We start from the raw sequence: 13,234 nt of genomic DNA, 5'->3' as shown, positions 1-13,234 counted from the left end.
CATTCCTTGGTATTCATTCCAGTAGGGAGCAAATAGCCATGAATGACCTTCTTGTCTTTACCTTTGATTTTTAAAACGTTTCTTGGTGCTTTAACAAGTGGTTCACCACACTTCAACTGAAGGGGAAGATGATGTCAGTGACTTGATGGATGTTTTTTTTACTATAACCAGGAGTAGAAAGAAGACATTTAGCACTATGTATTTTCATGATTTGTTTGATAAACCTTTTGAATATGTACAATTGAATTGCTAGAATATATTGGTAAGAATATTGTTAAATCTTTCTGTTTGAAATCTCTAAGATTAAATTTTATGAAAAGACACATAGCATTTTCCCTGAAAAGTTTATAACGAAGAAAATCTGACAAGATTTTGCTCCTAAATCTTTATTGGAATTTGCTTAGTCTTGTATACAAGAATGTCTCAAAGTTTCGTGACAATGTTGAGAGTACACATTATGTTGTGACATTGAAATTACTTCACAGCGTCAACAAGAAAACAGTTATTGACAGAAAGAGCTTTCTATAAAGAACTGTCATTAAAGTTGTATGCACTATATAAAAAAAGATCAAGTTTATAATAACGACATAAGCTAATGGCCACAAGTCACATACATTTTGGGAGTAGGAAAGAAGGGCTTTGATTTGCTGTGGAAGGACCCTCTGGTAGTTGGAGGCATTTCCTTTACATTAGATCCAAGCTTCATTTAATTTTTAATCCACTGTTGGTTCCCACATCCTTTAGCAACTAGCCCATGCTAATGGGAGATGACAGACAGAATTATATAAGTCACTTGGGGCCAGCTCCAATAAAAGACTTTGATGCATTAAATTAGATGTCACTACACCAAACCATACTCAACAATCTCTCACAAAGATGTCTATGCATTTTTTTTTTCCTTTTTTGAGCTAAAACTACATCTGCTGTTATGTCTTTTGCCATCAGTACATTTCTAATTTCTCATCTTTCTATAAGGCAACTCAGGAACTTCCAGAAAAAAATAAAATACAGGACTTCTGTGAAAGTGATGTGTTACTAGAATAAAAGATTGCACCTTACAGTATTGCCAAACCACTATTAGTATGCAAAGTATACAAAAAGTCTTATCAGAATGGCCAAACGCACAAGCAAAAATTGACCCATATTACTCTCTTACATATGGAGTGTTATAGTCTCTGCTCCATACCCTGCTTTTCTTACCAAAAAGTCTTTGCACAGGTGCTTTCTGCCCTCTTTGTAACTTGCTTAGTTCTATCTGTGCAAGTCATGTGCAAACAGATAGAAATGCTAGCAAGCCACAACGGCGACACAGTGGCTACACGCAGTTTACAAAGAGAGATCATCAGGTACCATCATATCTAAGTAGCACCTATGATGCTCTTTCAGATTTGCATTCTGTTCTCAGTTCACAGCACCCATTACAAGTCTGCAGCCCATTCCAAGGGCACGATTTAAGCTAGTCTAATACAGAGTCTGGCAGTTTCAAAGGTGGCCCCATTTCCAGAGGTAAAATACCCAAACTTACTTTGGCAACATAGCCGTAAAAATGGGTAAGATGGGCACATAGCTACACATACTGTGGTTTTGCCCTCACCCTTTTACATTCAGGAAGACTCCTTCACCACCCTTTGCATTCTGCTGCTTGTGGAAAGCTAAGGCAATATCTTAGCTTGCCCTTCTGTGCTCTCCACTTTCTCCTTTCAACTCATCTCACAAGCACTATGATTTTATTGTTCATTTCCTGTTGGACTATAAACATTGTCTTTCTCCTGGAATTTTTTTCATACTTTTTTTTTTTTCTTGTTTCCTTTGCTGGCCTGTTCTGCAGCTCCCCACCCATTCGTATTTGTCTCCTAATTGTGGCTAGCCTGAAAATTATTTTTGAAAGTGGCTCCTTTTATCCAAAAGTATCTCCCCCCCCCCCGCCAAATATCCACTCTCCACTGACCTCCCCCTCTTTTCTGTCCTTTCAGCTAGGTTTACTAAAGTTCAGCCAATCCTTCCATTGCATTCAGTAGATTCTTTTTTTTTTTTTTTTTTTTTTTAAATAATCACATTCCAGGGGTATTATCATGTCAGTTCTCAGATGAGTGGTCTAAGTAGAGGCAAATTCTTTAATTCTTCTATTCTACCTTTTCAGTTTGACAATCTGTTTCAGTCTTTCCAGCATGGACATAAACAGTGTACTTTTAGATTACAGAAATATTTTCCAAATTCTCCCACATTAACACAGAAATCTGTACTTTCAATAGGTAGGGTGTCCTAACCATTACAGCATCAAAGCCATTATCATTCATTTTTTATTTGGTAAATGAATTTGCTAACCTGAAGTTCTGAATTTCCAATCTATGAAACAAACAGTGGCACAGAGATTTAGAGATAAGTGGGGAAAAATACCATTTGCTCTCCAAAAAATTATATTTTCCACTTTGATCAGGAAAGCAAGAGGCATAAGACCTTTGTCTCCATGGCCTCACTGTAACTTTAGTTCAATGGGATTCCAAGGAATATGGGAAGACTTATTAATCCCCCAAGGCCTGTAAACTGGCTATTTTTCCTTTCTTCAGCCTCTCTTGTAGGCGGGGTTCTTCATTTTCTAAAATCCTCTTAAGAGCTGAGGCAGTGGAATTTTAGGCTTCAGACTTAATAAAGTAATTCTTTTCCCTTGGGTATGCAGCACTGGGAAGAGGTATAAGAAAGTTCAAATCCAAAATGAATAGAATCATTTCACATCTTTTCTTATTATTATCCAGTTCAGGTGACTAGAGAACACTGACAGTTGAGTAAATAACATGGCATCAATACAAAAATAAGCATATTTCAGATATCAAGGTGTATACTAGCTCACTAATGAGATTTTAATTTAAAACGACAATTTACTTCCATACTGCCAAAGTGTGTTGAAAAGAATTATTTGTATACCTAATGAACCATAACGTAGAGAGCTGTATAGGAGTATATTACTCTGTGGAGCTCTATGAGTTATGCATCCCTATTTAATTTTTTACTCCACTGAATGGCAACTAATTCTGGTCATTTACTTTGACAGCTTTCTGTCAGGCAGCCAGGCATAAACTACAGAATATACAGAAAAACTACAATACTGAGATTCATACCACTCTATATGTAAAACATTAAAGCAGAAAACATTAAAAAACTGTCTGATTTATGTTTGAAAATACAACAATATGGAGTGGGTTTTTCCACAGATTTATGCCTAGATTAAACTGATTTGGACACATAAATGGCAGGGGCTTTATTAGATAGATCCAAGAAAATGCAATTCTTTAAGAGGCTGAAGCTCAGTGGCTTTCATTTTGTGCTTGAAGTCAGCTGTATATGTAAAATTGCAAGCACAATTACTTACCAATAGTAGCAAAATTCTTATTTGGCTATCTGGTTAATACTTAGTCATTGGATATTAACTACTAGATTTTCAATATACAATTTCCCTTCCTTAATATGCCTAGTAGCTATATAAATTATACCTCAAAGGAACTTGCAAATTGTCTGTATAGCTTATTGTGACATTGCACTCCAAAGATGACTCAGTAAATGTATACAGACTCATTATTTCCTCTTCAGAAAATCTGGCCTAATTTATATGATCATGGTGCAACTCCCTGCTCAAAGCTTCCATCAGATGGCTCCATCAGGGTAGGAAGCTTAAATTTGTCTCAGTGGTAATGTAAAATTTTTCAGTCTGGGAATGGTGATTTAACACCTCTGCTTGAGGCCATGATTCTCAGCATGAAAGGTCTGTGCCACTGGGCTGTTATCTATGACACTTTTCTGTCCTCCCAACATAAATTCAGCCATATGCTCCCCTCCTAGCTGCTAATTTCCATTTCTAATCTTATACAGAGATTCAAAGGTTTCATTATAACAACGCTCTCTAGAATCTGTGTGCTCGCTTTCAGGTCTTCTCCCTCCCAGGTACAGCAAAGCATCCACTGCACGGACCATGGCAGGGCCCTTGCAGAGGTCAGATCCCTCCTTGTAAATTCTTAATGTATCTGGAGCGGAAAATCATCTACTAAGTCATAACAGTGCCTACTAACATATAATTCAGCAATTCATTTTGGGTAGCCTTGTCAGTTTACTATTTTACCACAGTCAACTTCTGCAGCTGAAATGAAGATGAGGGTTTCAGTAAGTGAAGGACTACAAACAAGCCTTAAACTGTCTTTTTTCTCATGATCTTATAACAACAAACAAGAGCTTACACATAAGAGAGGCAACTGTGAGGTATGCTTGTAGCACATGCCTTCAGCCAGCAGCCATCTAAACGTTTCTTTTTGGCTAGCCCTCTAACACGCTGATTCTTGTCTTTCAGGAGCCCTGAAAGAAGCAGATCCTGAGAAAGGATTTAAGGGACACATTAGTAAATAGCAACTTAAGAGATCAGTTCAACGAAAGTGAGGAGTAACCAGATAGAATGAACACTTAAACAATCAGGCACAGGCTCAAGATTGGTCTCCCTGATGAAATGGGAGGTGATGGGAAACTAATTCCATGCAGTCAGGACCATGGAGTAGGAAGGTGAGAATTTGCATGGAAGATCTGAAGATTGATACAAGTTTGAACTCACTAGGATTGCAGTTGGTGGAAGGTCAAGAAAAGAGAGGGATCATCACAAGTTATCTGGCAGGCATTATTATGTTGCAGTTTGTTCCCTTTGGGGAAAAAAAAAAAAATTCAGAATCTTTTTGAACTGGATTGGTGACTCTGGTTTGTAGGACCACTAGCATGAAGGGACACATCAAGCTAATGATAAGAGTGTTTATCTTCCTCTCACATTCTCCCTTTGACCTTCTTAAAAATAAGTCTATCAACACCACAGGAAATTAATACTAATTTATATACACTTTTCAGCTGCAATCATCTGCTGAATATGTGTGATTACAAACACTCTTGTTTTAATATATTACATTTGTAGGGGTAATTTTCATTATGACACATCTCAGGCCAGATTCACTAAAGCTGGTTAGACACAGTTTACCTAAAGATGGAGCAGGTAAATATGCTTCACAAGGCAGGGAAGATTTCTGTTAGAAATAAGTAAAGCAGAAATGATCATAAGCATTAATGCAACTCCTAAAATAACAAAAAACTATTTCCTCGGATACTTACACTCCACTCCTCTGAAATGACTGGGAGTTATCCAGGACCAGCCAGGGTCAGAATCTAGGTTCTACTGACTTTAAGCACTATGCAGTCTCTATAGTTCCATTAAATTTAGTTTATATCCGAATTTGGAAATAACAGAGGCTAGAGGAATTTCACTTTCAGAGTTCTTGTCAGATTTGGCCCACTTAATCCTTTAATTGGATGTTGAACTTTCTAAGTATAAAACCAGAAACTGTACATGCTTCTCATATAGGAACATATGGGAAAAACAGTGTGTGTATAAAATTGATAAAAATTAGAGAACTTAGCTTTAGAAAATACTTTTAAAGTAGAGAAAAGTGTTCAAAAAGAGTTTTGTTCAGTTTTTTAGTAGAAAATAGAATCCAGAAATATTTCACTATATATTAGTTTATGCTAACATGGATGATACAGCTGACAACATTTAATGAGTGTCCCAATATTTATTTCAAAGTAGTGCTTTACAGCTTGAAATGAATACCAGTGCTGGCAGGTGTCAAGACTCAATAGCAATTTACTTTCAGAGTAATGATGCAAATTACACACTTGAAATCTACAGAGGACAGAACAGCAGTAAAATATGTAGTGACAGTACTATGAAGTTTGCAAGAAGTGACACGGATCAGCTTCCTGATATATCTGGTTTACCCAGCACAACAAAATCTTTGTGACTAGCACTCAGTCCAGAGTGTACTTAAATGTAGCTAGGGGATTGAGCATTGTAATAGCTTAAAAGCTCACTATGTTTCTTCCTCTTTCCAGAGCCTAAATATTTTGCTCTGATTCAGCACTTCTCTACATTCTTTTTACTAATTTGAATGCTGAATAGGAAATCTTCCCATCCCAGCCCAAGTTCGCTCACTCCCAAAATGATACAACAGAAATCAGTAAAATAGATAGTTCCCTTAGTTATTTTACAGCAAGGTTGAGAGAAAGTTAAAGACTTATTTAAGAGTAAAAACTAGTACAAAATGTAGAAGTCCGCATTCTTATTAATAGATTTTTTTAAAATATAAACCAAGAATTATTTGGATTTTTATTTGAAAAGTAATTATGCAAATACTTGCTCTGAAAAAGTAGCAAGTTTATAAAAGTAATTTGAAATTTGTGAAAATGTGCTACTAACCCTAAACAAAAATAGAAAACACAGACATAATAACATTAAAATCCCATGGCAACTAGGGAAGATCAATAAGTACATTCAGACATATAAAATCTTCTCCATAGACAGAGAGAATTTTCAGCATTTCAGACCAGTAAGGTAACTGCCTTGCGTAAAGGCTCAGGTTAGTGGAAAGGAAAATATAGACTACAATCCAGCAAAGATTTAAAACACATGCTTAACTTCATGCACCTAAATAGTCCCATTAACGTGAAGTTAAGCATGTGTGCACGTCTTTGTAGGATCATACTCAAGTGATATCCCTTTGATGAATGTTTCTTCCTGTGTTAGCAGGGAACAGTGTTTGATCAGACCAGCATGGGGTTAAGCGCCCTTTATCTTTCACCTCTCCACTTAGAGGACCCTACTACCTTGGTGGGGGTGAGGATAAGGATGAGAGAAGCAGCATCCAGCCCTGAAGGTATACAGTTCAAATTCTGGTTATTTTAAGAAGAACCTCTAACACAGCTGAAACTGAAGGTCTAACTGTAGGATTTGTATCTTGTGGGTTCCTGAGCTGCTTTGGGTTGCAGACAAATTCCTGATCAAAACGTTTTAGATATTTTTTTTTCATAAATTATATCTAGTGATTAATACAGAAGTAGCTCTGCCGATTTCCAGATTAATCCTGCTGTGCTAAGAAATCAATCATTTTATATTCTGTTCCCCTCCAACTATGACAAGAGGCCCATTTGTTTATACACCCATACAATTTTTTTGCAGTTTGGATCTTAATTGCAACAGCAGTGATTGCAAAAGAGCTGCATAATATATCACACAGAACTGCAAGCCTAAGATGAGCTCTCATTATACATTCCTGGCTTAAAGTTTTGTCAGGCATGTTCACTACAGTAAGACTAGTACAACCGTCTCTGTGATGGGAGAAGTGTGCCACAATAGACAACAAAGTTTTGTGCAGAATAAAAAAGAGAATGCAGGGAACTGTTTCCTTCAACAGTGTAACTTCCAATGGCTTAAGGCCTTTCATAGTGTAATTCTAGAGGCTCTTTACAAACACAGTAATCATACCTAATAAACGCATTATAATGTGGGCATTCTTGGATGCATTTTCCACTCAGTTGAACCAACACAAAGAAAGATTCTGTCATTTGCCTAAGCAGTCACTAATTTAGCAATAGGCAGGAATGGATCCTCCAATTTCCTATTCTCATTGTAGAAGCAGTTAAAGAGGTTGGATTTTTTCCCACCATTTTTATTGAAAATGCATTTTGTTACACTTCTTCCAAACAGTTTATAACTGCATATAACTACTGCATTACGGACTGCCCTAGAAAGACATGTAACTTGACTGTATATGCCATAAGACGTAACCACACATGCTTCCTAAAATGAAAAAGAACTCAAAACATATGAAGTGTATCAGGAGAGAATATAAAAGAGAATTTAACAAAAGGACAAAAGGAATCCACCCTGGATCTTTTGGTGAAGAAAACCAACTGAGGATTATTAATGGCCTCAAATATTCAGTGGCTGTGAAAAATGTTGTCAAAAGCTAAACTGATCCAGAATAGAAACAGAATAGAAAGCTGAGAAGTTGTGTGAAGAAAATATTTCTTATTCTTTTTCTTAAACACTGTTTTAATATTCCATACGTTGTTCAAACAAAAAGCGGATTTGGATGTATTTAAATAAGGAATTGTATTAAAACTAACAACTACATCACTTAAGTTGTAGCATCCCTGAATTACAGCTTGTGATGGCTTTGCATATTCCTAATTTTTACAGCTAACACCCCTTCCACTTTTTATTATCACCTCATTATGCTCATTCTTCCTTCATGATGTTATGGTGACTAAAAAATATGTGACTAGAAAATAGTAGCCTTTCATACTGCAATCCCCTGACTTCCCCTGGGGGAGTGGATTACTGCATCATAATACTGGTATCTGTTAGTTAATGCTGTGGGCTTCACTCAACTTCAAAGCAAAGATATTAAAGGCTCGTTTTCCACTACAAGGCAGGTGTATTTTTATTAGCTCTTTTTCAAAATTGCTATGACTTCACTTGTGGATATCCCGCCAACAGCCATTATTGAAAGCTGGACTATAATTGCTAAGGAACATGCAATGTCTGAAGCACTAAACCAGTGTTACCGCAATCTTCCAACAATTGACTGAAACCAAGTGTTACATCATTAAAGCTGAATTACAACACACCCATGGCGTGTTTTCCATGTGTGCTATTTTAAACAATAGTAGAGAAAAACCTGGCTATAAATTCACAGATCCCCAATTTGTTCAAAATTCATGAACAATGAGGGCTGTCTGACAGGCTCTGTTGGCTCTATTTTAGTCAGAAATGTCACGCATCATAATTAAATGTCTGTTTGGCTTTTATTGGAGATGGAAATGCTAGCTTTAGTTATAAATCTAAACAACCTGTCACAAGGGGAGACTCCACATTTGTATAGTTTAGGAAAGTTTAGCAATTGTAATTGCTCCAGGAAAGACAAATAAACTAATGGAAACTGTTCTATTTCTTAATCGGCTTTGCATTGGAAAAAAAATAAGCTAATGTGGTTATGGTATAGCTTTCATCTGGTTTGGACAGAGTTCTTTGCTTTGGTAGATTAAGTTAGTGCACCAGTACTTTCCATTGCTGTTGCTTACTTTTCACGCAGAAATTAACTGAAGACTACAGTGATCACAGCTTCTAGGTTAAGAGAAGAATGCCATTGACAAGTGGCAACAAAATACCATCAGTCTTCCAGAAAAATGTTTAGTTCAATTCTGCGCAGTTTGCCCTGATGTTGTCCAAGTGGAAATATTTTGCTGTTACACTGGTATGCAGAGGCTATTATAGTTTAAGCAAATCCTGCAATTTTTCTACTCGGCTTCAGAAATTTTACAGTGCCCAGATTCCAGTGGAAAATATTTGATCATTCATATGCTTGGATAGAAATTTGTCACCTGGAATAGAAATCAGGGTAAACCTGCCAGCATCCTTATGCAGACAAGCTCTGCAAATATATACTAGGCAAGATCTCTGCCAACTAACTTGTGTCTGGCCAATACCACCTTTCAAATAGTCTGTGAATACCAGCTGCCAATAAAGATTCATTATACCATGTATAGGTAAATATTATTTTAGGTTTTGCATCTACAGTTTTAAGCTTACACAGTAGCAATTCATTTGCTCTCCACATATTACCTGTCTGCAAGTTTCTGTGCAGTAGCCAATCACAATATTCACACTTCTCACTAGCACCTAAACAATATTCTTCTTTTGCTTAAAATAGATCACTGTCAGATGCAAACATTTCCAAGTTATGTTTTTCACTAACACACAAAGTACTTACTATGCCTATTTTGAATAGTAATATCACATGCAGAATTTCACAGTAGATGTTATAATTATCTAAGTCTTTTCTTGCTGCACTGCTTTTCAAGAAGCTAATCTTGGGTTCTATAATATATTTAAATGTAAGTCAATGTATAATGTCTTCCAGCTCTGAAAATGTACACATATATTAAATCAATGCGAAAATAATACTATCTTTATATTTCTTATAGTGAAACTTTAGAGACATTCCCTCAGGCATGGTAGATCCTCCAGAATAGTCCCAAATCATGCACTGGGTTACAGTTGTTAAAAAAATGAAAACATTTTAGAAGGGAGTGTGTACCCCTTTTACCATAAATGTTTGCTTATACATCTTCATTCTCTCTTGTTTAGAAAAAGCCCACCAACACAGATTATCTCACTTCAGAATACTACTCACTTTTTCAAAATTGCACCAAACTCACTGTTATGAAACTTCTCAAGAAGTTGTTGTTTTAATTTTCACTTTAATTTTACCACTGCTTTCACCTATTAGAATTACATGAGAACAATCCAGTGAATTAATATTTGATCCCTACAAACATGTGATAGCAATACCATTTAGCAATAATTTTTTTCCATAACATTTTCCCATTTACTTGACAAATCAGGTTGCTTTCTCTTCTCCTTCCTTTCCTTGTATTGCATCCTTTCACACAACTTCATCACCTTATTTTTCCTCACCTCTTCCCATCATAAAGTCTTCTAGTGTCCTTATGTCTCAGTAGCACTTCAGTTATTTGAAGCCCTCTCCCGAAACCCTTCTTTATTGTTGCCCATATATTACTTCAGATTTTCTACAGTGTTTGTTCTTTCCTTCTTTCTGGAAATGTTTTGTAAATACTAAGGCTTATTTTAGAAGGTCCTTTTTCATATGAAGAAAGCTAATAAATGAAGTTTTGCCCAGGTTAAAGGCAAGCGTATGTTCTTACGTGCACTAGCCAGGACAGCTAATGGCAAAGATTTAACTCCTTTTTAGCACCCTGACCTCTAATTCTTCTGGCTATTGATTTGTTACAAGCATTGTTTACTGAATTCTCAACACTACTTCAATTTATTCCTGCTTTTGCAGAAGACAATGGTGGCTGAACAATTGTTATATCACAGATTAATACTCTGTCAATTCTCTCCGACAATAGTAAAGTCTGTTTGTAGTAATAGAGCACTCTACTACAGCATGACCAGGGATCACATTGGGTCCCAGTTGCCAGAAAATTTCATTTTTATGTGCTTCAAAAAAACCCAACCAAAACCAACCCCCAAAAGTCTCACCACCATGAACTCGGCAAGGATAAATCTATTCACCTGTTTTATGTAAAGAAAAATGTCCAAATATACAAGATATTTCTATCATTTTTTTTCTTCTACTGAAAAGATCTGTTGTGTAGATCTTATATAAAGAAAATTTATTTTATGCCATTATGTAGGGTTCAGTAGATACATCAAGTTTTTATGCCATCATGTACAACTCAAGATATACCTAGTTTTTGTGCAAGCTCTGTCCTTGTTCTGTTTTTGTACTCCTCTAGAGATTAATACCGCCAGCACAAATTCTATCGTCTCTATGCAGATCCCACTCTCTTCTCCAAGTCTTGTCCCCCTCCCCTGCCAACTAAATTGCAGCCTTCCCAATATTATTGTGTGTCTGATTGTCAGTTTAAGTTAAATAAATTATTTATGTCCACTGTTTCCCACTAAATTTTGCTTCCTTCTTTCCCTATAATTCTAGGTATCATCATCACTGTTGTTATATCATCTTCGATTCCCATCTCTCCTGAGATTCCCCATATCCACATACACAGATTCTTTCCTAATAACATACCTGAGATAATTAGTCTTACTCATTCATGCATCTAGGATTCTCATCCAGGCCCTTGTCTTCTCATATCTCCAACATCACAATGATCTCTGCTGTAACCTTTATACATCACTGATGTCCACCCAGAATGCTACTGAAATAAATGGGTGGTTTAGACCTTCCATTTGGCTATGTCATTCCTCTCTAGGTACCTTTCCTTTGGCTCCCTTTTCAAAAGTAAGATAAGTTTCAACATTTTAAGGATCTTTGCAGCATATCTCTCTGTTCCCTGAGCTAATTCTGTTAGTTCCCATTATCAACATGCTCGATTTTCATATAAATACTTTGTGATTTCTCCACTGGCCCCAATTCTTGTCCACATTCATCTGCTGCCTTTTATCTCAGTTTACACTGTAGTGCCTTGGAGCAGGACTATCATTTTGTTTTGGGACTTGACAGTACCTTGAACAACTGTTAAAATACCTGGATGCCAGCTAGCTTGACTTCAGAATTAACAAGGGATGTATTTACTCTTACGCAGTACATTGCAAACAGGGATTGTAGTGAAGAAGTATTTTGCTACTTGCAGTCCAGCCTCTCATTAGTGCATTAAAGTACTGTAGAGTGAATGGACAGCGGGGTGCTTCAGGACCTCCTTAACACAGCAAAGGTCAAAACCACCCAAACTGTTAACAATGAGATCCCTAAAGCACTAAAACAGTTAAAAAGTATTTACCTCTCTAAATATTTTTCATCAGATACAATATAAATTTTCATATTTGGAAAGCATTTTTTTAAACCAGATTGTCCAGAAGAATATTTTAGAGCTGTTCTTCTTGGCATGTAACACCTGTAAGGTGAATATAATTGTTTGTGTAATGGAGGGATTTATTTACATTGATGACTCCACAGTTTTCCTCTATCATCTTAACAGTGAGAGCAAAAAAGACCAGGAAAGCAAGCCACTAAACTACCAAATTTCATCTAATAACAAGGCAATCTAGTCTGTTCAGCAACATACTTCAAAGTGCATATTCAACCAGAATTTTTCAATTTTTTAGCTCTCATTAAAATAAAACAATGAGGTGTTTCATGCGTTTCATGTAATGCTAAGTGTTATTTTTAAGCTAAGCAGTATGAAAATGCTGGATGAGAATGAGCTCCAGACAGCTGGCATTCCTTAAAAATTACTGTACATGAATAGTTACACATGCATAATTATATAATTACACTTGATGGCAGCAATAGCACATAGAGAAGTCTATTAATAGCACATAAAATCTGCAGAAATCTCATGAAGATGAATATCCTCTGAAAGTATGAAAAGGTGGCACTTGGTGCAGAATATATTTTAGTTTTACATTTCAGCATGACAATTACCATGAAAGAAAGGATCAAAGTCAAATGGCACAGCTGGCAGCTTGAGAATAATTTAAGAGGTGTACTGGCAATAGCTTTTTGGTTTCAGTAAGATGGACTGCATTAACCGTAATAGGGAAACGATGGTGGAGAAAAGTCATGCAGCATTCTTGCCTGGCATTAGTACAACATTAGCTGAACCTGCAGTTTTAATAACTTCATACAATTTTTAAGGGAGAAAACTTCTGCTAATGAACATGAACAATAGCAATGTCTCTCCTCTGCAGTTTGGGACAAAACTACAATCCAGCATCGCCTTCAGCCTTAAATCACTGGTTCAGGAACCCATGAGCACTGGGGAAATAAAATTAGCATGTGCCTATAGTATATCCAACCATGGTTTCTTGACCTTGTCTCCAAATTAC

General features: G+C 36.4%; 1 protein-coding gene across 3 annotated transcripts in view; it reads right to left on the bottom strand.

Moving 5' to 3' along the window:
• The window catches only part of AGMO (alkylglycerol monooxygenase), a 202,078-nt gene that overhangs the window by 60,022 nt on the left and 128,822 nt on the right, over window positions 1-13,234 (bottom strand). Inside the window, exon 13 of one of the 3 annotated variants that reach the window (XM_049798759.1) lies at window positions 4,208-4,357. The exons of the other annotated variants lie outside the window; for them this stretch is intronic. Coding sequence (XP_049654716.1) covers window positions 4,223-4,357 — 135 coding nt within the window. The 3' untranslated portion in view covers window positions 4,208-4,222. Of the gene's footprint in view, window positions 1-4,207; window positions 4,358-13,234 lie in introns of those variants that run through there. 3 annotated transcript variants of the gene reach the window in all.

The sequence above is a fragment of the Accipiter gentilis genome, chromosome 4 (genome assembly GCF_929443795.1).
Source record: "Accipiter gentilis chromosome 4, bAccGen1.1, whole genome shotgun sequence".
NCBI lineage: Eukaryota > Metazoa > Chordata > Aves > Accipitriformes > Accipitridae > Astur > Astur gentilis.
This window is presented reverse-complemented; position numbering and strand designations above follow the sequence as displayed.